Source organism: Diceros bicornis, chromosome X, assembly GCF_020826845.1.
Source record: "Diceros bicornis minor isolate mBicDic1 chromosome X, mDicBic1.mat.cur, whole genome shotgun sequence".
In the NCBI taxonomy this organism is placed as follows: Eukaryota; Metazoa; Chordata; class Mammalia; order Perissodactyla; family Rhinocerotidae; genus Diceros; species Diceros bicornis.
Genome location: NC_080781.1, coordinates 139,856,014 through 139,880,139, shown reverse-complemented (window position 1 = coordinate 139,880,139; position 24,126 = coordinate 139,856,014). Strand labels below are relative to the sequence as shown.

At 39.0% G+C, this 24,126-nt stretch overlaps 1 protein-coding gene across 2 annotated transcripts in view; it reads right to left on the bottom strand.

Annotated features, from left to right (window-relative positions):
• VAMP7 (vesicle associated membrane protein 7) overlaps nucleotides 1–17,194 on the bottom strand; it is a 42,812-nt gene extending 25,618 nt beyond the window's left edge. The window contains exons 1-6 of one of the 2 annotated variants that reach the window (XM_058535061.1): nucleotides 17,091–17,180; nucleotides 16,573–16,626; nucleotides 10,009–10,163; nucleotides 4,766–4,823; nucleotides 2,414–2,551; nucleotides 151–241 (exon numbers count right to left, since the gene is read on the bottom strand). In XM_058535061.1, the coding sequence (XP_058391044.1) occupies nucleotides 151–241; nucleotides 2,414–2,551; nucleotides 4,766–4,823; nucleotides 10,009–10,154 (433 nt within the window). In that variant the 5' untranslated portion in view covers nucleotides 10,155–10,163; nucleotides 16,573–16,626; nucleotides 17,091–17,180. Of the gene's footprint in view, nucleotides 1–150; nucleotides 242–2,413; nucleotides 2,552–4,765; nucleotides 4,824–10,008; nucleotides 10,164–16,572; nucleotides 16,627–17,090 lie in introns of both variants that reach the window. The other variant, XM_058535060.1, reaches the window with a different exon arrangement.
• Between the last annotated feature and the right edge of the window lie 6,932 nt (nucleotides 17,195–24,126).

Sequence of the window (24,126 nt, the reverse complement as noted above, 5' to 3'; positions counted from 1 at the left end):
AGGTAAGTGATCTCCATATCTCAGCTGACAATTAGCTTTCAATAATAAGAATAAGGAAGTGCTGTTTCAGCCTCTTCAGAATAATTTGACCCCAATCAAGTAATCTATTATCATTTCCCACATGCATGAGGACTATGCCATAAAACATACCTATGTTTCTGACCATGATTCCTTTCAGTTCATCCACTTGGGCTTGAGTCTCTATCACTTTGTCTAGGCCCTTATTCTCAGAGTGATGCTTCTATAAGAAAATAAGATTTGACTTACGGTACACAGACATTATTTACAATAGGAAAACAAAAGAAGAGGAATGACATTAAGGAGTGCTATAAAATCATGTCTCTATTGATACAAAGGATATATGTCACTTCATTCAAAAATTGTTGCCAGACCTAGGAAAAAATATAGGCAGCATAAAAAATTCTACATATGAAATGTAAGCGTTATACTATAAAAATATCACCTTATTTTAAATAAAATAAAGCTAAATGTATTATAATATAGCAAATATACATCTGAGACTCTTGGGGCAGAAGTAGGGGGTAATATAATCTGTGCTCAGGCAAGAAAGAAAGGAGAAAAGAAGACTGCAGTTGGGGCAGGGGGAACAGGACAGGGAAAGGGCACCCTAAATTGTTCCCCACTTCTTGGGTATGATGAGGTAGAGGCTGGCCCAGCTTCTGATCATCTGTTCTTATATCTGCTGAGATCAGAGTGTGTGTCCTATTTTTATCGGCTTCTTACAGGATCTAAAAATGTAAGACATTGATAATAGTGTGTATTTTGAAATTATTACACATAGCTAACATTTATGGAGTCCTTAATAAACGATATTCCAGTCACTTCACTGTGCTAAATGCTTCAAATAGGGGATGTTATCTAAGCCACCCAGAAACTCTATGATGAAGATGCTATTATTATCTCCATTTATAGACAAGGATCCTGGCACAGATTCAGAGGGTCATGCACATATCTGGAGCTAATGACAAACCAGCTAAGTTGAAAGTTCTGCTGCCAGAGTGCATTGGTATATCTTTGTTGGTGATGTTTTACACAGCTGCACATATATGAATGTTTCCTAGTGAAAAGTATGAAACAAACCAACTGACTGAATAATAAAGATTTATAACTATTTACAAGAACTCCATCCCCAGAGGAATGCATATTTAGAAGCATAATATAGAAGTGAAAAGGAAAGCATTCAGTCACAATAAATCTTTTTTTTTCTCACTCACAACACAATCATAGATAGAACTTACATCTTTGCAGTCAAAACAGTTTCATGGATAAAAGGTAAGCGTTTTTAAAGGTCTCAACATCATCAGTTGTCAGGGAAATGCAAATTAAAACCACAATGAGATACCACTACACACCCACTAGGACGACTAAAATTAAACAGACAGACCATAACAAGTGTTGGCAGGGATGCAGAAACACTGGAACTGCCGGTGGGAATGTAAATGGTACAACCACTTTGGAAAAAAGTTTGATAATTTGTAAAATTAAACATTACTCACCATATGACCCAGCAATTCCATTCCTAGGTATTTACCAAAGAGAAATAAATACATATATCCGCACAAAGACTTGTACATGGATGTTCATACCAGCTTTATTCATGATAGCTGAAAACTGGAAGCAACTCAAACATCCTTCAACAGATGAATGGATAAACAAGTTGTGGAACATGCATAGACTACTACTTGGCAAAAAAAGGAAACTACTGATTTACATAGCATGGATGAATAGCAAAAGCCTTACACTGAGCAAAACAAGAAAGACACAAAAGAGTACATAATGTATGATTCTATTTATAGGAAATTCCAGAAAAGACAAAAAACTAATTTGTAGCAACAGAAAATAGAGCAGTGGTGGCCTGGGGCATAGTGTGGGGGAGGGGACTGACTGCAAAGGGACATGAGGGAACTTTCAGGGTCATGGAAATCTTTTCTATCTTGAAAAGGGTGGTATTTCACAAATATACACATATGTAAAACTTCACTGAGCTGACAATTAGGTTCATATAGATGAACAGATTCTCATATGACTAATTTAAGCTGTTCAAAAATTAAATTTGCCTCATGGGAGGGTAGAAGGTTAATGTAGAGGTTAAAAGGCCATTTGGCACATTGAGTGGATTTATGCATTAGATGGGTAGTTGAAGTAGATGATCTTTAATGTCCTTCCCAATCCTGAGATACTCTGACCTCTATTAATAGAGAATATCACCGCTTATCAGCTTTCCATCCTAAAATGTCCCCTTTAACTTTCTTTATCAGGAAGTTTTATTATGTTGGCATATAATAACACAACCAGAAAAATAGATTGCAGGTCAGGGTCCCCTATATTCATGGTGCTTTAAGGTAATAAAGAAGATAGGAATCAAAATACTATATCCTGAGAAAGATCTTACCAGCTGTGCAGCCAAGACACTTGAGAACTCGCTATTCATGGCATATGGGAGTGCTGTCTGTGCTCTTGAACCATATGTAGTCTGGAACCTCTTCTTTATCTCATTCAGAAAATTAAAGGCTCGGGAACGTTCAAAGTCCTGAATAGAGACCAACACAGAGTTCACATTAGAAAGTAAACAAAGATGATATGGATGATTAACAACAACCATAAGAACAGCTAAACCTTACTGAGCAATGATTCTATGAGGAGGAACTAGCACTGACCTCATTTTACAGATAAGGAAACAAAGGCTCCAAAAAGAGAACTAACTTGCCAAAGGTCAAACAACTAGTAAATGAAAGAGCTGAGAGTCCAATCCAAATATGTTTGATGACTGCCAACTGAAGATAAGAGCACCTAGGTTAGCTTCTTTTTTTTTTTTTTTTTTGGTAAGGAAGATTGGCCATGAGCTAACATCTGTGCCAATCTTCCTCTATTTCATATATGGGACGCTGCCACAGCATGGCTTGAGGAAAGGTGTGTAGGTCCGTGCCCAGGACCCGAACCTGTGAATCCCGGGCCATCAAAGCGGAGGGCGTGAACTTAACCACTACACCACTGGGCCGGCCCCCTAGGTTAGCTTCTTGAGAGCAGGAATTGGGTTTTACTTCCTCCATATCATTCACAGGATCTATCAGAAGGCCCAGCACAAGAAGATGCTTAATAAATCCATAACAGTAGTACAGTCTTTCATACGCAAAGATAACACTACTGACATAAACTTTGCATTGATTTTCAATAGTGGTAGTACATTTGAAAAGATCAAGTGATATACTCTTGTCTGGTCTCAGCCAGTCAAAAAGTGTGTGTGTGTGTGTGTGTGTGTATCAAATTATAGCTCAAGAAATATAAGACTCAACTCTGAGCATCCCAAATCTAGTGATATTTCTCATCTACTCCAAGTTTTTTCACATCAGTCATTTCAGATATAGCTGGGTTTTTTAAATAATTTAGAAAATACTGTGAAAACAGGGATAAAAATCATTGTGATGATCATTGTGGTTGGCACTCATCTCCATTTCACTCAAGATGATTAGTCTAAGCTAAGGGTTCTTAAACTGGGGTCAATGGTCCAAATTCAAGGGGTCTATGTACTTGGATAGAAAAAACATCACACCATTATTTTCACCAATCTTTAACCTAAATTTCAATTGTGAATGTAGGTAACAAACCAGAGTAGTATTAAACAGTACCTGTGACTTTGTCACCAATAGAAATCTTTTTTTATATACCATCAGTTACAGACATCTCAAAATATCGTTTATACACATCATCACTTCAAAATTATTATTATTAGTTATTAGACTCATTACTAGATCTTATTTAATGAATTCATAAAGAAGCATATACATTACTATATAAATTTTTAAAATACTTTGAATACTGTATTTCAATATAATTGGTTTCATTTATAATCATGTGTTTTACTTCATACATTTAAAAACATTCCAGGAGGGACCCATGAGTGTCAAAGGGGTCTGTGACACAATAAAGGTTAAGAACCCTGGCCTATGGCAACCATGTCAGTTCCACGCCTCCTGTCAGTGATCAATTTAGAAATAAACATGTAACCCTAGTCCTAGCTAATAAGACATGAAAGGAAATCCACTTTGAAAGGAGGGAAAGGGGAGGGGAGGGTGTGCTTCTGGGAAAAGTTTCCTCATTCCTACAAGAAACTCAAGAAGACATAATGCCTCTTCTTTGGACACAAATAAATAAGCACGTGGCTCCATGCAATCATAAGGGGAATGTGTCTAGGAAGAAGCTGACACTAAGGATAGTAGAGGAGAGAAAGGACCTTGATAACGTTAAGTTACTGAGCATTTTGGGTCTAGAACCTACAAATACTCGAAAAACAACCCACCAATGTGAATTCAGGTTTACAAAGCTAATCATAATGTACTGTGATTTTGTTGTCCCAAAGTCCATATACATTAAAAAATTCACTAACTATTGATTGGAGGGATGAAATAATCTATTTAATAGTTCAGATAAATAAATTTTGATAGGATCTGATACCAAAGGGTCATAATTATGAACATCAATTCTCACCACACAATAGGATAAATGTAGAAGTTGCAAGAGGTTAAGCTAAAACTCTACCAAAACCAAGCTGATTTGCATATACCCAGATAGCAACTTTCCTTGTCATTTGTTGCACTATATGATAAATGCAAAGTATAGAAAAAAATTCCCAGCTATGGACAGTTATATTTGCATCACCTTTACCCACCACAGATATAGACAATAAAGAACTGACTCTATTAACAGTACACATAGTTAAATAGCAACATGTCTTCAAGTTACTTACATCATCAGTGATACAAAGATATACAATCCTGTCTTGGCAGATGTAATGAAACAAATAACTGTAGAATAAAAGATACAAAACTTACTGTGGTTATAAGCAATATCTCTTTCACATCTATCTTCTATCTATATATAAGTAAATTTAGTGCTGCCAATGCAACCATATTATTTACAGATATTGTCTATTCTCCCTCTCCCCCTCCCATATATACCTATTTCTCTCAAGTCAAACTGATAAGAATAAATAAGAAATTAAAAGAAAGTCTCTACCCTAGCTACATAGCACAACGGTGCACACATTACTCATTAAAATGATAGCTCCAAAAGCACAATTGGACTCTTAAGGCCTGAACAAGAGATGACATCTTAGGAGGGACACGGAATTAAGATTAACACCCAATAGGCCATATGGTCTTCCTTGCCTTCTCTTAAGATCTCAAAGCAAACACCTTTTCTACCAAATACTCAACAATAACATTTGTTTGGTATCTACATTGAGCCAGTTACTGGACTGGGTGCTGAGGATACAAATAAGCAAAACCATCAGTTGCTGCCTTCACAGAGATCACAGTGCAGGGAATCACAGAGCAGCATGGTAAGTAGGATGACGAGGAGTTAAAGGCAGTGGATGGTGCTCTGGGGACAGAGGAGGCACCTAACAGAGTTTGGTGAAGGATAACAGGAAATACATCCTGGAGCAAGTGATATCTGAGCCAAGACTTGAAAAATGAATATGAGAAGGCAAGGTGAAGAGTGAGTGAAGAGTGTTTCAGAGTGAGAGACCAACAAGCACAAGGTCTTGGAGATGAAAGAGCACGTAATGGGTTTAGGAAAGTAAAATTAGTTCACATGACTAGAGTCCAGAATATAAGGAAAAAAATAAATTGCCTGTACAGATGAGGCTAAAGAATTAAGCAAATACCTGGTTACACAAGACTTTAAAACCTCACTATGCATTAACCTAAAACAACAAACAAAAATCAAAGGGTTTTAGCCTGGGGAGAGTGTGATCAGATTTGCCATATAGAAGAATGCTTTTACTAGACTGTGGAGAAATGACTGAAAGGAGCAGTAGAGCAGGTAAGAAATGATGAAATAGACTAAAATACTACGGGCAATGAAGAAGAAGGAACAGAGAACAAATAGGAGAACAGAACTTGATTACTGCCTATTGGGGGTGAGGCAGAGGGATAACTCAATTTTGCCTCCCAGATTTCTACCTTGGGCAAGTGGATAGACAGGAGTACCTGTTGAATTATACTATTAAACGTTCACATAGAGGCTAGATATGAATTAAAAGGAGGTATGGGAACTCAGGCAAAACATCTTTCTCCACTACTCTGAAAGTGTTCACATCAATACTACCAATGACTTTCACATTGCCATGTCCATTAGCTCTCTCTGAAACATTTGAGAGTGTTGACCACTTCCTTCTTCTGGAAAGTGTTTTCTCTCCACTAGATTTCTTGACACCAGGCTTGCCTGGTTTGTGTGGTAGTCTCTTTCCCTCTCTGTTGATGTTTTCCAATATCCCTGCTTTTCTCACACACACACACTCCTTAGGAGGTGGCATCCACTCTCATGTTTTGTTGTTGATGTTTGTTTTCTGCTACCACAATTATGATGATGATTTCCAAATCTATCTCCTGAGCTCCAGGCCTGCAAACGCTACTGTCTGCTAGACATATCCAATTGGACATACTATAGACAACTTAAACAAAACATGTCCAAAATGGAAGTCATCATTTTCCCCACAAAATTTGTTTCTCCTAAACCACACTTGGGAATAACTTGGTGCAAAGCCACAAAAGGTAATGAGGTATGGTCCTTGTCATCAAGGAGGCAACAGTCAGGGGACAGAGACAAAAACTAAAGATTGCAATTATAATACACTGTGATAAGTGCTACACTATGAATAAACACAGGATGCTATGGAGACACACAAAAACGGGGCGTCTGGCCCAGTCTTGGAGTTCAGGGGTTTCTAAAGAGGAAGGATCTAAGCTCAGGAAGACAAAGTCAGATTTTTAAAAAGCAAATAAGATAAACACATTCCAGTAAAAGGTAATAGCTATTGCGAAGGCTAGGAAGAGAGAAAGAACCCAGCACTGAAATGTAAATAGCTAAGTATGGCTGGAGAACAAAACTGAGGGCTAAAGTAGTGAGAGATGTGCGAGATGAGGCCAGAGAAAGGAGCAGGGGCAGACCTTGAAGAATCTTCCAAGTCACGTTAAGGAACTTGATCTCGAGGGCAAGGAGTACGATCTGAAGGAAGGAACATGATCAGAACTGCCCTTTCAGAAGGATTAAAGTGATAATTAAGAAAGTATTTCATTTGAGACCTGTGAAATGAGCAAAAGTTTACCAGGGGGCCTAGGAGGGGAAGGACATTCCAAGATGTAAGCAAAAGCATGAAAAAAATATGCCAAAGCTTGAAATAACACAGCTAGGTCAGGAAATGGCAAGGAGTCCTATAGAGATAAGGAAGAAAGGTCAGAAAAGGACAAAATTGTGAAGGCTGAGTTTGGGCTTTATTCTAAGAGCAATAGGTTTTAAGCAAGAAAGTATAAGCACAGGAATGTGAAATACAGATTTAAGGAGGGATCAACTAGAAGCAGAAAAACCAGTTAGGAGGAGGCTAGTAGAAATGAGAAACAATGAAGGCCTGAACTAACACTATGACAAGTGGCAACAGAGGAGAGGGAACGGATTGAAAAACCTCTTGTAGGAGAATGGCAAGGATTTGGTGAAGAAGTCAAATAAGATTCTGAAGTTCTAGGCTTAGCCAACTGAATGGCTGGTGATGCTGTTAAAGAAGAAAGGAATAGCAAGAGGAAGATCAGATTTCAGGGGGGAAATACAGTAAAATGGACTTTTTTCTTTTAGTGTACAGTAACAAAAGATATTTTTGATTGGGATGATGGAACATGATTATAGGAAAGTAACCAAAGTAGCAGGTTAAAAGAAAAAACAATTCAGTGATGGAGCCTCACTCCTGAGGATACCAAGCAGGACTGGATCAGGATGCAGGTAGAGAGGCATGGCAGATGGATAACGCTGCCTTCTTGTACTATAACCACATTTTCATTGGATTCCCTATTCTAGTTTCCCTTGTAGCTAGATATGGCTATGTGACTAAGTTTTGGCTGATAAAATGTGAGTGGAAGGTATATGCCCCACTTTCCGGTCTTGCTTCTAAAAGGACTGCACGTGCTTTCCCTGGGCATTTTCCTGGGAACTGACTAGAAACACACAGATTGTAAGCCTAATAAATTTTTGAAGACACTCTAAAGCCATAGTCACAAGAAGCTGGGATTATTTAACCCTTAAGTCAACCTCTGGACCGCTAAACTACACCAGCAAGCAGCAGACCACAAAACCTGTACAGTTCCCAAAGACGACACACTCTCTAACACCCATTTTGGATGTGGTCAGAGAGGATAATGCAACAGAAAAAGACTCCTGGAGAACAAAGCCAGGAGTCAGGGAGAAAAGATGAGGGAGTTCCTCCAATAAAGCAGAACCACTAACCACTCCCGGGTCAGAACAGGGAGTCTTTGAAAATGCTGTGAAGTAGTTATTTGAATACTGCTAGGAAGCAGTGACTTCTACGTGTTTCTCGTTCTTCCCTTTTCTAAATGGGAGTTTGTAGCTTCCAATGCGGTGATGTTGTTCTTATTCTACCACTGTCTATTGGGTTGCACTGGAGGAGCAGGGGAAACATACAACTTGTCTTTTAGTTTATGGTCAATGGGCCATAGGAGCCACCCCTGGGCCTGATGGAAAGGACCGTGTATCACCCAGATTCTCTGGACTTGGAGCTGGACACAGTGACCAAGTAAGTTTTTGGGGCCACCTCCTGCAGACAGAAGGCATGTTCTATGTTTGGGAAGAAGAGTACACCCAGATATTTGGGTGGCCCAGACGAGCAGACTGGAAGATTGCAAGTTGTCTCCTGATATCCTATAACTTCTTCCAGAGTAACAGAGTTTTAGCTGAGCACAGGGCTGCACAGCTAGAAATGACAAATCCTGGCCTCCTTTCCAGCTAGGTTAGCTACATAACTACACAGCGAACAATAAAATGTAAGCAGAAGCTTCTGAACAATAAAATGCCCGGCCACTTCTGGGCTTTGCCTTTAAAAATACTGGGCAAACACAGGGAGGTAACAAGAACTGAAGGAGCTGACTTGGCCAGAGTTGCAAAGCACTAACTGAAAATGGCAGAGCCATCCCACCAGCCCCGAAGTACTCATCTCTGGGCTAGCTCATTAAAGTTAACACTGTGTTTTGGGGTCTCTCTTACAATAGCTAAGACTAGATCCTAAATTATACAAGGAGTTAGCCCTGGAAGCAATAAGGACCTCCTTCAGAGATAAGAACTAAGGAAAGTAGGATGGGTTAAGTAATAAAAGTTTTTCTAAGTATTAATGAGAAAGGCTGAGGTACTTTTTATCTGATTACTAAGATTTCCCATCTATGCCCTCTCCAATCCATTCTCCAACCAGCCACCAAAGTGGTCTTTCTAAAGCAAAACTTGATCATGTCACATCACTGCTGAAAATCTTCAATGCTTTCCCGCCGCCCACAGGGTAAAGTCCAATCTCTTAACATGGCCTATGAGGCTCTCCATGACTTCTCTTCTACCCATCTCTCTAGCTTTATTTTCACCATGCTGGGCACCAGTCACAGAGAACCATCTGTAGTTTCCTAAACATGCCCTATGATCCCATGCCTCCATACTTCTCTACCAGCTGTTCCTTCTACCTGGAATGCCATTCCCCTATCCACTACCTCCCACCCTCTACTATAATTATCTATGGATTTGACTGTCTCCTTCATTAACCTATCCCCTCTATGAGGGAAAATACTGCATAATTTCTTGTTGTATCCCCAGCACCAAGCAATAGTCAAGTGTTCAGTAAATGTTTACTGAAAGAATGTACAAAGGAATATTATTTATCATATCTGTATCGTTTCACATATCCTGGAGCTCTGTATCAGTCATTTTTACATCTAACATTTCCATATCTTTCTTTAAAATATTAATATCACTTCAATGACAGAATAAAATAATTTCAAGTTAAATTTATAATGCACAGAACCAGACATTTCTAAGCTAGTAAATGTTACTGTTCTGTTTGCTTATTCAAATTATCTACTGAGAAGCTAGTTTTCTACTATTCTGATTATAATAATAGAATTAACTTTTTTCCGCCCTCTACCCATGCAGAGCAGAACTCACTTGCCATGTGAGTAGGTTAGTTTGTTATTTTCAGAAGGTATCTTAGCCAGAATCTGCTCTGTCACTTCCAGGAAGTTTCCTCCACACCAAGCATGTTTGGCAAGGATAGTAGTTCCCCTGGCAACAACAGCAAAAAGAATGGCCATGGCTTCAATCTATCAAAAGGAAAAAAGACACACAAGACTTAGAATATTTCTTTGACGCGATCTTTCAAAAGTAACTTACTATCATTTACCAACATCTACATGGAGACAGTAATGACCAAGGTGCTATAACATTAAACATAACAGACTTAAGAAGAAGGTCACAGTCTTGTACAAGCTTACAACCTAAACGTTGATATGTATACATATATAGCAACATACCAAATATGTACACGTATATACAATGTAATGTATATGTGATACACACATATATACATTACATTGATAGGTTGCATTTAAAAATTATACAGCACAAACTGATATCGTTCCTTGAAAAGCAATGACCACAGATAGATGGCAAACGGACATAAAGATGTCTTCATTCTTTAATGCAGTAATCCCATCCTGAAAATTTATCCTAGGGAAATAGTTCACAATAGTTCACAAAGATACCTATTAAGAATAATAATAGCCCATATTTATTAAGTATTTACTATGTGCCAGGAAACATTTTAAGCACTTTACAATTATTAACTCATTTAATCCTTACATCAATGAAATTATACACTATTATGACACACATTGAAATGAGGAAACTAAAGTATAGATGACTTAAATAATTTTCCCAAAATTACAGAGCTAGTAAGTGATAAGAGTTGGGATTTAAACCCAGGCAGTATGGTTCTAGAACCCACAATCTTATCCTCATACTGTATACTGCCTCTACTATAAAGGTATTATCCATAACAGAAACAAAGTTAAAATAACCGAAACCTTCCACAAGAGGGTAATGGTTCTATAAATTATGGTAAGATCCTTCATAAACAAAACATTTCTACAATACAGCGTGAGTTATTTTTCTCATGTTTATGAATTTGTACTATTTTTTCCTACAGAACAGCCTTGTTTCTCTTATCTAATGGCATAAACTTATAAAAAGACATGACCAAATGCCTTCCTATTCTTCAATTAACTCTTTGACCTAATGTTATTTGTTAACATGTTCAGTTTCATCCAGTAGGCCAGTGGTTCTCAAACTGTAGTGTGAATGAGTCATCTTAGGTGGCAGAGTGAGAGTCACTTGTTAAAAATTCAAATTCTTGGCATCCTCCCTTGAAATTCTGATTCAGTAGGCTGGAGGTAGGACCCTGGAATATGTATTTAAGACAAGCCTGTCTGGATTCCCATAACTATATTTGGCAAAACACAGCAACAGACTATAAAGTACTTGAGATTAGGGAATTTACTGATTCCTTCCTGGAATCACAGCACTGAAGGACAGCACAGAGAGCAGAAGCAGCGCTCATCTGTCTCTTAGGATGACTCTTCTTCATTCCACTCTCTAAATGAGGGCATTCCCCAGGGTTGTGTCCTCAGCCATCTTTTTCCTGGATTTCTCCCTACACATACTTAGCAAGTTAAAACTTCCAAATCACTTTCTGATACATTATATCCCTCGATGCTAAAAGCCTCAACTGACCCTGTAACATGCTCCGGGTACCGCTCCATTTCTTAAAATTGTCATTTACACACTATCTCTGCTTATTCACCTCCTTTTAACCCTTCAACTTACTATAATCTGGCTTTTGCCCTCAACACTCCACAAAACCGCGCTTACTAAGATCACCAACAGCCCCTGTTGCAAAATTCAGTGGTCACTTCTCTATTCTTACTTTACTTGACGTCTCAAGAATAGTCAACACCATTGACTAACCCTCCTTCTTGACACACTTCTACATGTCTGGCTCCTTCCAGAGATTAGTTCTGTGCTCTCTTATCCCTAGCTCATCTAGACTTGACATTTTAAACATGATTTATTTGCTGGAGACACGTTGCATACAGAAAAAAAAAAAAGGCACAACCAAAGATCAGGGAAAACCAAAGACAAAACTCAAGGCAGGGGAAAGGCAAATGAATAGGGACTTAGAAAGAAGACTGAGGAGGACCAAATGGGAAAGTGAGAGGAAAGCCAGAAGAGTGTGGCGGCCTGGAAGCCAAAGGGAAAGCAAGCTTCAAGAAGGAACAAGTATCAGCTGCTAGCTGTGCTCACTGATGCACAGTATGAAGACTGTAAAACAGTCACTGAAATTTTATAAGGAAGGAGGTCATTGGTTAGGTAAAAGAAACACGCAGTGGAGTGGAACAAAAACACAAAGAAAGAGAGATAAGAAATCATATTGTTCCTGAGACAGAGAGACGAAAAAGTAGCAGCTTCAGTCCCTTAGGAGCTTCAAGAAAACTGAGTTTGATAACAATACAAAAAGACCATAAGTTCATCATGAACTGACATAAGGTAAATTGCTTAAAATGCTTATCTAATCTTAAATTACATTAAGAAACAGGGTGTCTTGATCTCTTTAAGTACTACTGCCATTATACTCCGTGCTGATTAGGACACATGTGGAATACTGAGTTCAATTCTGGGTACAGTATTTCAAGATTGGACAGAAAGGCAAGAGTATGGGGGAGAGACCTGGAGGCTGTATCATTTGAAGAATGGCTAGAGGAACTAGAAATATTTAATATGAAAAAGAGAAGACTTAGAGGGATGATGACAGCAGTCTTCAAGTTTATATAAAGTACAGTCACCTGGAACAGGGAGCGTGTTATTCAGAATATAACTGGGAACAATGAATATGAGTTATAGGGAAGCAGGGCTTTGTTCAATAAAAGCAGTCCCCAATTAAAAAATGTCTGACTGTTAAACATCAGGTACATAGCAACAGAAACTTTACTTTCCTCTCAGGTATCACTAACAGGAATTTCTTATTCTCTCCTATACTGCTAAAAATCCCACCTTTAATCAAGTCTCACCTGCCCCCACTGTAACTCTCTTGCAATAGAATCTGTAATGTATTAATGAGTATTGGGATAATAGAAACAACTGTGGCAGAAAGAATACTACATTTGAAGTTAGAAAACCTGGCTCTGCTAATTATTAGCAGTATGTGAATGTCTAATAAACCACAAAGTGCTATATAATATTCAAGAAGAAAAAGAATGAAAAGATAAGACAGAGAGAGAAGAAAGAAAAAGATAATGGAATATAAAGGAAAGCCCTGTCTCCACACTGTTCCTCCCTGTTCTCTTATTCACTTCTTGGTTGGTCCCAAAGCCATCATCCCAATTCTACTTCATTCCTGCTAAGAATCCTGTATGAGTTTCCTAGGGCTGCTGTGACAAAGTACCAAAAGCTACAAGGCTTAAAACAACACAAATGTATTGCCTCATAGTTCTGGGAGTCAGAAGCCCGAAATCAAGATGTTGGCAAGGCCATGCTCCTTCTGAAATCTGCAGGAGAGAATCCTTCCTTGTCTCTTCCTACTTCTGGTGGTTTGCTTGCAATCCTTGGTGTTCCTTGGCTTGCGGCTGCAGCACTTCAATCTCTGCCTCCATAGTCACATGGTGTTCTCCATGTGTGTCCATGTCTTCATTCTCTGTGTCTCTTCTCTTCTTATAAGGACACCTACTCCAGTATCACCTCATTTTAACTTACATCTTAATTACCTCTGCAAAAACCCTATTTCCAAATAAGGTCGCACTCACAGGCACCAGGGGTCAGGATTCAACATGTTTTTTGAGGACACAACAAACCCCTGTCCTAGAAACTCACTGTTCCTCCAAAATCATTCCTTCCTTCCCCTCTCCACATATTCACATCACCCCAACTTGCCTCCCTCTCCTCTCCAAAACCTCTATCCTGTCTCTTTCCTTACTCATATTAGAGGCGTGTCCTTCAAGCAATGGGCCAAAAGGGCAACCTCCAACAGCTTGGAGTTAGAAAGTCCTGTTTCTACTGCCTAGAAAGGTTCTAAGGAAAGGATACTTTTGTTCCAGTTGCTATGATTCCCAAAAAAAGATAGGCTATGAGGAATCCAAATGAGAATTTTGGACGTAGTTTTTTATAGAGGAATTATTATAAATTGTGGTGAAGGTCTTTAGGTCAATTCAATTAAAGGTTAAGTAAGATGCTACTGGTTGGCATAACAACCGAAAGGTCATGAGTAGTATTATTTATAGAGGAAAATGCATCCAGAGTTTCAAACAATAATCTTACAAAGGAAGTTTTGGAATATAGCCATTTGTAAGTAAGGGATTCCCTGTATTAAAAGAAATTGCTAACAAAATAGCACAGCAATGATGCAAACGCTCCTCCTCAGTGGAGGCATTTTCAAGTGGAGGTTGAAGACAGTTTCACGGAACTGAGTAGGGAAAAAGATCAAGTCAGTGTTTCTCACACTCAAGTCCATGTGCTTTGAGAAATTTTTAATTCTGTATTTTAATTCTGATAACATTAAAACATGTATATGAATATTCTGGATCATCTACATGTATACCTTATAAATGAGCAATGATCCACAATTTAGTGCTACATTTGCATTATGAAGGCACAGGTGCCAAGAAATGCCCTAAAATGATAGTGCTTAATTTTTAATGTCTTGGAAGCATGTCTGGATGCTCTTAGGTTGGCACATCCTAAAATCATAATGACAATCATGACTCAAGTCTTGTATTCCTATTGTGTTTTTTAATCTGTTATAAAGAGAGAATTTATCTTTTGCAGTAACAATTTACAACTGAAAGAAATCTGCATGGAAAAAAACTTTAAGAATTGAGACTTTTATCTGACATTCTGAAAATGACAACGTAGCAGAATAACATTAACACGTAAATTATCTCAGGCTAAGGAGAAAATAATACTCAAAGATGTGTTTGTATCAAGTGGAAACCAAATAATACCATAACGTGCTGTGTGAATAAAGGTTGTGAAACTGTTCAAACAGAAAAAAGAAGTGGAAGAATTAACTCGTCACGTAGTACATGGTAATAGTCAATGCAAAATTAAAAGAAAGCATTCTGAATCATTATTTATATTATTTAAAGGAGATATATTACGTTAATCCTTGCAACAGTTCCTTAGCAGAATGTTTAATAGGAAATAACACAATGGAAATTAAATCTTTTCCACCCCTGTATCATGGGGCATACTATTAAACTGGCCCATTAAATTAAACGGGGGGGCATGGCAGGTGCTCAGAAAAGAGATGAGAACTCATTTTAAGATGGAGCTATGGAACAAGAGAAGGCATAGAAGTTAGAACAAGCTAGGGAAGGTAAACAAACTAGCCTGATGAGATGGAATGATTCACATTTGTTGAATGAGAAAGTTTAGGGATAAGCCTAATGGCCTTATATAAAGAAGGCCTTGTATAAATTCATTTGGATTGGATCAAATAGTTTTCCTATTTCACTTCAACACATATGTTCTGAGGGTTTACCATCTGGCAGTCTATGTAGTAGACACTGGAGGTATGAAGATCAGTAAGAAAGGACCTCTATACTCAAGGGAGCCATAGTACAATGGGGAATACAGACATAAACAAATAAATGCAATAAAGTGTAATGAGTGAATAATCTACGAATGTACACAATTATTCAGGAGATTTCTTAAAGTTTTGTGATTATCTCACCTTGGATGAAGAAAAAAAGAATGCAGGTGTCAGCCTATGTATTAGGAATTTCCTTAGTATGCTGTTACAATTATTTCTCTTGGAAATGGTGTCAAAGCGTCTATTTTATCCTCACTAGGTTCCCAATGCCCAGTACAGTGCCTGGCATATAATAGTCCCTCAAATATTTGTTGAACAAATGAACAGACACTGAGCATGTTTTGGTTTTAAATATACTATAAATGACACATAATTTTATATTTAGTAGGACCTGGCAAGAAGAGTATTTTGATTACTAAACTATCTCCCTAAGTAAGATAAAGAAGTTGAGCTGAGAGTAATCCAATCCCCAACTCTTCTGCCTGGGTCTTAGGAAGAAATAAGCCAAGGACTGATAAACCACCAATTCTGGTGTAATAATCTTGGAAGAGACAGAAGAATGAAGAACAAACATTGATATAAGGCTCTGAAACCCAATTCAATCTCCTTGACTTTCTCAGGATAGGAGCCAACCCTGCCAACAGTCAATCACCTGTTCTGTTTTGCAGTAACCACCACCACCATATAACATCATCTTGATTATTCCTGTTTGCCCACACCCACATACAAACTTGTAAGCTACCAAGAGTAGCGATCTCCTATGTCGTTTCCAGCTATATCTCTTGCACTTAGAAGAGTGTCTAGCACATATTAGCTGTTCAGTAAATATTTGTTAAACATATGAGTGAGTCTGCTTTCAGCCACTGCTATTCAAAGGGAAAGAATGTCCCAAACATGACAGTATCCTCTGGGATCAAGGGTGAGACAATGGAGGTACAGGCAGTTGAGAGCAATTAATAAGACAGAAAGAAAAGGACTTGATAACTGATTGTTTGTGGGGGTTACGGGAGAGGGAGATATAAAGTATTTACCAATGAGTCTAGTACACAGAGTTTGTTAAATATTGGCTGATAACAATAACAACAACATACATGTCTGACGCTGAGGAAATAGCACTGGGCGGAGATACAGAGTTCCTATCCGACCTGAGGAAGAAGATGAACGTTAACACCGGGCGGTGGAAGAAGGGCACGCAGAGGGCTAGAAACCCACCAAGGAGCTCAGAAGTAGGAGGTGAAGAAGACAGTGACGTCATCGAAACAAAGGCGTAGGGAGGAGTTTTCAGAAGACTCAGGAGATCTCAAGAGATTCAAATGCTACAGAAAGGTCTTGCAGAATGCGAACAGAGGGAAAGTTAACATTTTTCCCCTCCTGTAACAACAACTTAAGTGACGCATTCTGACACTATTTAACTAGAGGCCTTCTCAGCGGCATAACGCACTTCGCCAAAACTAGACCTGACCGACAACTCGAACTGTCGACATCAGAGAAGCCCAAGTCACCCTTGCCCTGCCTCCTCGCTCCACCCCAGCACCTTCCCGTCGACACCTCCACCCTCCCTCCGGCGTCGTCTCCCCGCCTTCCGCCGAGTGCGCCCCGCTCCATTTACCTGTCGGGGCACCCTCTGAGAGCGCCCGGGCTCAGAACACAGGAGCGCGGGTCAGCACGAGTTCAGCGAGTGTCCGCTCCCAGAGGAGGCTGGGACCGGACGCCACCGGCTTCCGTGTAAAGCCCCCCGCCCACGCGCGGCCTCCTGGGAATGGGAGCGCTCCTCCAATGGGAGCGTGTGGCGGGGCGGGGCCTACCGTGTTCCCAGCCCCCGCACTTCCCCGGAGCCGCACTGCATTCCGGGAGTGGTAGTTCCGACTGGCGTATTGTCGAATCTGTCACCCGCTGGGTCAACAACTTTTGTCGTAAACAACATCAAGTGCTGTTCCTCCGGGAAAACGAGAGGATGCAGAGCCACAGAGAGTCCACCAGCATTGAGTCAGCGGGATAAATGTAAAGCCTAGCTTTCCTCGTCATCTCCCCGTTTAGTCTCAGCAGGTAACGTGGCCCGTTACTTCACAGACGAAATAGAATTCATCTGACAGGCACTCCCTCTACTTTCGCTACGAAATTTTCTAACCTTGCACCCCTCAGCGATCGTTTCTCCCATTCTTTTGCAATAATAATAATAATAATAATAATAATAAAAACCACTCTCTTTTGATCTAAGCTCCCCCGTCCCCTTTACATCCCTATTCCTTCTTGCCAACTCAAAAGCTAGCTCCACTGATGAACCCTTCTGTCTCAGGACTCAACGGCTCCCTGCTTACTCGCTCTTTATCAGCATTTAAAGACTGTCAAAGTTTCTCTTATCTAAAACATTCCAAACTTACCTTTGTCAACCTCACACCCCTCAAAACCCTCACCACACACAGACTTAACCTTGGGGTCTTTATCCCACCTCTCCTTTCCAGGCAAAATTCTCAACAGTGTTGCTAAAACAAATAGATACTTTTCAACCATTACCATACTTCAACTCTGCAGGATTGTACGTTCATTATTTCCTGCTTCTTGAAACCCTCTGTCTTAGTCAGTTTGGGCTGTTTTAACAAAATACCACAGACTGGATGCCTTAAACAACAGGAATTTATTTCTCACAGTTCTGGATGCTGGGAAGTTTCAGACCAGGGTCCCAGTATAGTTCGGTTCTGGTGAGGACCTGCTTCCTGTATCCTCACATGGCAAAGAGACATCATCTCTCTCACATCTCTTATAAAGGCACTAATCTCATTTATGGGGGCTCCACCCTCATGACCTAATTACTTCCCAAAGGCCCCACCTCCAAATACCATCACATTGAATATCAGGGCTCCAACATATACATTTGAGGGAGGGGGAACACAAACATTCACTTCATAGCACCCTCTATTCTCTTAGCTCTTTCTAAGATGCTGTACTCTCCTGGCTTCCTGCCCACTTCTGTGGCAACTCCTCATTTTCATTTGAAATGTTCATGTTCCATAGGGCTCTGCCCTACACTCTCTTCTTTTCTTACTCTTCACACTTTTCTTGGGTGATCTTAACCATTCCCATTGCTTTGGTTGTCATCAGTATGCTGATGATTCCCACATATAGGAAGCCCCAACAAGACTCCTGTAACCCAGACTGAAATATCTAATGACAGCTGGGCAGCTCTTTCAAGTACCTAAATCTTAGCAGTAGTCCTCAGTTGACTTAATACATTTCTACTCTCCCCTCTCCCATAACCGGCTCCTCTTTCTCCTCTAATCCCATCTCACTGAATGGAACAACCATGCAATCAGTTGCCCACAGCAGAATGCTGGGTATCATTTTTAATGCTTTCCCTCCCTCAAAGCTCACTTCCAAACAATCAGCAAGCCATATTAATTCTATCTCCTAAATATCTCACTTGTCAAGCTTCAGTTTTCTCATTTTTAAAATAAGGATAATAATAGTACCTGTCTTCAAGGATTGTTGCAATGATTAATGAACAATAGTGCCAGGCAGAGAGTAAGCACTCAAGGACAATAAGTATTTCTTGAACAAGCATTGTATTTGTAATTAGTTATCCTTCATTAGATCTTACATAATGATAGCATTTACTTTTATTTAGTTTATATTTAGCAAGAAAGAAAAGGAAAAATCAGAAATGGTGAGATATTTTGTGCAAGTTACCCCCACTCCACTCCTCAGTATTTTTCCAAGCATGACAAAAATATAGTACTGGTCATAAGGCACTATACACATGGTTCTACTCTAATATGTGCAGGATATACCATACTTTATTTATTGTTATCAGTTCTTAGGGGGCTATAGACAAACTGAAGTATATTCAGAGAATCCTGACTAAAATGATCCGGGCACTAAAAATCAGAAGTAATGTCTTTGTACCTATAGTATCTCCTTCACCATCCCACCCCTGCCCCCAACTCCTCATCGCTTGAGATTGCTCTATTTAGAACAAAACCTGATCACTTCAAAATCCTACTTAAAACCCTTATTGGTTCCCCATTATATGCAGGGTAAAGCCTAAGATCTCAACACAAAATTCATGGCCCGCCATGATCTGACCACTCTCTACCTCTCCTGCTTCATATTCTGCTTCTCTCACCAACACATCCTGTGTTCAAGCCTGCTCTTCTGTGGTGGAATTCACTCATTTATCCATTCATCCATTCCTTCAACAAATATGTACTAAGTTCCTACTATGAGCCAGGCCTGCTCTGGATGCTGGCGATATAGCAGTGAAGAAGACAGAAAATGTCCCTGCCTATATGGAGTTAATACTTCAATACCATGCTCTATCATGCCTCAGTGCCTTTGCACATGCTGCCTCTCCTTTCTATATCTTATTTATTCTTCAGAACCGATCTCAAATATCACCTCTTCATTTTCCAGAAAAGTATATGCTTCTTTTTTCAGCTTTATCCACCATCTGCAAAGGTTTACTTTTCATATTAATATTAAATTTCATTTTATTCAATACCTATCCTTTGAGAGACAGCATAGTATCTTAGAAAGTGAATGGAGTTTTGGAGCCCGACAGTCCTGAGTTAATAGCTGTGTGAACCCTAAATGTTGCCTCAATTTAGAGAGTTTAAGGCTCTATCAAAGCTCCTCTTCTTACTCGATATTTTCTCCTAAAGTAATCTCATCTGTGCTCCAAAATTTGTATCTCGAGCACAAGCCTTTATATTGGGAAATCAAGGAAGGTCTCTCTGAGGAAATATTTAAGCTGAAATCTGAATGTCAAGAAGGAAGCAGCCACAAGAAGATAAGAGAACATAAATAAAGCCAGAGTGACTAGAGGGTAGTGGAAGTGAGGGGAGAGTGGTAGGAGAGGAGATCACGCGGGCCTTCTTTCTACTCCTCAGATACCCCAAGCTCCTTCCCACTTTATGATCTTTGCTCTAGCTCTCTCTGCTTGGAGTTCTGTTCCCTCTTATCGTCTTGTGGCCAGAGGGTCTTGCAAGGCTGTGTAAGCCAGGAGAGGGAGTTTGGATTTTATTTTAGGTATAATGGGACATGATTAGAGAGGTTCAAGCAGAGGATTGATATCATCTGATGTATGGGTTTTTAAAAAGTTATCTGGCTTTAGTTAGCATGCCAATACACTGTATATCCTGGTAATAAATTAATATGTACAGTTTTCAAAATATGTTGGGTAGTTTCTAAGAAAAATACTTCTGGATGTGTACACTAAAGTACATGCAGAACCATTTAAATAGGTGGCTTTATAATTTTATAATTTTCAAATTCAGAAGTTCTGTTACCATTTCATCAAGTTACTGAAGAATAGAATCTCTTTCTTTATAATCCATGATTTTAGATAGTTTGAGTTTATGGAGTAAAGGTTTCAATTTCCATTTCAGTTCCTGCAGCTACCAAGCCTGGAATTATAGAACTGATGATTTTGATAACCTAATCCAGTCTCCTAATTGTACACATGAGAAATCTTCTGGTCTTGACAAAGATTACAAAGCTAAGAAGAGATGGAGCCCAGATTACAAACCAGCTCTTATGTACTAGATGCTCCAGAAATGTCTATTGGGCTAAAATAAGATACATATATCACACAGAGCTCTAGTCATGTCTGGGAGACCCTGGTTTTACATTCTGCTTATCAGGATTGGAACCTGATGTGTTATTTTGTGGTTCACAAACAAATCTAGTGACTGTTGCTTTGGCATCAAAATCATTCACATTATTGCAATTTATCACTGCTCAACAGTGCTGTTTATGCTTCTTTTTTCCTGGATATTTGGACTTGGGCAACTTTTCTTCCTGTTCTTCTATGCTCAAAACAGACCTACCTCAAGAATGCCTGTTCTCCTTTGATATTCACAATCAGCGGAGGGAGCTACCATGTTATCAATGTCTACAAAATCACCAACATTTGAGTATGGCACAGTTTGTTTCTCTTTGTGGCTCATTCTAGTCAGAGTCATCATGTATCCTGCTCTGTGCATCTGAGCCATCAGTAGTTCCAACACCAGCTTTGGCAAAGCAGTTGTGGATTACTTCTGAGGTGTCTATCCTACATAGCAGTGAAATTTCTCATCATATCAAGAACATGCCATTGCTTTATATCTGCAATAGAACAATGCTTCTCATAATGTACCAAGCACTTCCAGCATCAAACTTTTGATGATTTACTATTTCTCAGTTTAATGGCTACATGTAGCCATGGTGCTGGTAGGCAAAAAAAGACTACAGACGTGTTTTAATTTAAACCTAAAGTGTCACATGCAGCTATCAGTAATAGAATGTGCACATTCTGGTAAGCCATTTTTCTCTCTAAGTGCAAGAGCCATTCACAAACAACCTGCTCGATGTTGGTGCATTTTTGTTAACTTTATATACACACAGGAAAGTTGTGTATACAAAGGAAGTTTTCAAATTTCTATATAAGTGATTCTAATTTCTTGCTCCTCTCAGCACTGTAACAAAGGAAAGCTGATGACCCATCTATCTTTATATATTTACTCTTTTTGAAGACAACGGTCTTCTATCAGAGTGTTTGGTTTGGTTGCAGATTATAGAGGTGCGTTAGATTGGCACATCTGTTCAGATTTGGCCTCCCATTTTCAAGATGATCTTCAGCAAATAGAGTTATTATAGATGCTCCACTTTTTAGGTGAAGTGACATGATATTGTGATAATGCTGGAAGCGTTGTTGCCAGTCATAAACACTTGACATTAATTGACATCACCTTCCATCACCTCCCAATTGCTCCCAAAGCAATTTCATTAGCCTTTTCTAAAAACCAATGAGCATCTACATATAGAAATATCTGCCCTGGTCTGGCAAAATTATTCAAGCATTTTATTTACTCAGTTGGCATATTTTGCCCCTCTCATTCTGTTATCAATTTTATCTCCCTTAGCTGCTTGACTTTTACCTTTTCCTAGTTTTCAATAAACATACAGAATATTCATAAGGAAATTCCAAATTTTGTGACCATTTCACTTTTGGACTTTTCTTTCTTATCCACTAACTTCTAGTTCTGGAGCAATTGGGAGATCACTATATTTTCTCTTTAATGGCACAACTAACACTGCATGGAGTGGAACAGAAAAGGCCTGCTTCACAAAACATGACCATCCTAAAAAGAACAAGACCAAGGGCAAGCCTGAGGCTTGGTGTAGGAGATGGAAGGGCAGCACTGACAAGGCAACTCATTGTCTTAAGTTTCAAAGTTTCTAAAGCAAAGGTGATGTTAAATTACAAGAAGGGCTAATTTGAATTATCTTAATAATCAAGTCAAAAATAATGGATACTAATGACTTTGAGGTAGATACTGCTGCTATCAGATAGCAAGTGATTAGTTTTAAGACATAAAAATCATGAACCAGAGGGAAAGAAAGCACTGATTTGAAATTATCCTTCTTTAAAATTTTGATAGAAAATTAAAAACACTTCCAGTTCAAAGTACTAAGCATAAAATCCAGGTATGTTCCATCTGTTGGCTCACTTCTAATTTGATGTAAAGAATCCACATTTTAACAGAATAGCAAACCATAAAACTGGTGTCCCTGTGGAAGAGGCCTGTAACTTGGACTTTGGTTTTTTTCACCTTGGCTCATTTCCAATTGTTCAGGATTTTGACTCCTCAAGCCTTCATCATTTAACCAATTATTTGTTGGTGGAAGGGGCTGGGATTGTTTCTCCACACAAAAACTGACCTTTGTCATAAATCACTTTTATAATGAGAGAACATCCAGGACATATACCCCCATTTTCCCCATTCTCCATCTCTTCCTTGGTGAGGATGAAGATGCCCAAAGAAGTTATCCCTACATGTACAGGGGTATAAATACATCTCCAAAGCATGATTATATTGCAAGTCCATGATTTCCACCTTGGAACAGACCCAGTATGTTCTCACGTTTGTTTTTGCATCAGCTGAATCACTAAATGCTGAACCTCCAGATCTGTGCACAAGTCTTTCTTGTCATTCAGGTCCCAGCTTATACGGCCCCTCCTCAGATGGAGTCTGCCTGACCACTGAACACTATAAATTTTACTGTTTTATTTTCTTTACAAAATTTGTGATAATACAAATAATATTTCATTTTTTATTTTATTTATTTATTTATTTATTTTAATTTTTTGTTTATTATGGTAACATTGGTTTATAACATTGTATAAATTTCAGGTGTTCATCATTGTACTTCTATTTCTGCATGCATTACATCATGTTCTCATGTTCACCACCCAAATACTAATTACAATCCATCACCACACACATGTGCCTAATTATCCCTTTTGCCCTCCTCCCTCCCCCCTTCCCCTCTGGTAACCACCAATCCAATCTCTGTCTCTATGTGTTTGTTGTTGTTATTATCTTCTACTAATGAGTGAGATCATACGGTATTTGACCTTCTCCCTCGGACTTATTTCACTTTGCATAATACCCTCAATGTCCATCCATGTTGTCACAAATGGTTGGATTTCATCGTTTCTTATGGCTGAGTAGTATTCCATTGTGTATATATACCATATCTTCTTTATCCATTCGTCTCTTGATGAACACTTAGGTTGCTTCCAAGTCTTGGCTATTGTGAATAACGCTGCAATGAACACAGGGGTGCATGTATCTTTATGCATTGGTGTTTTCAAGTTCTTTGGATAA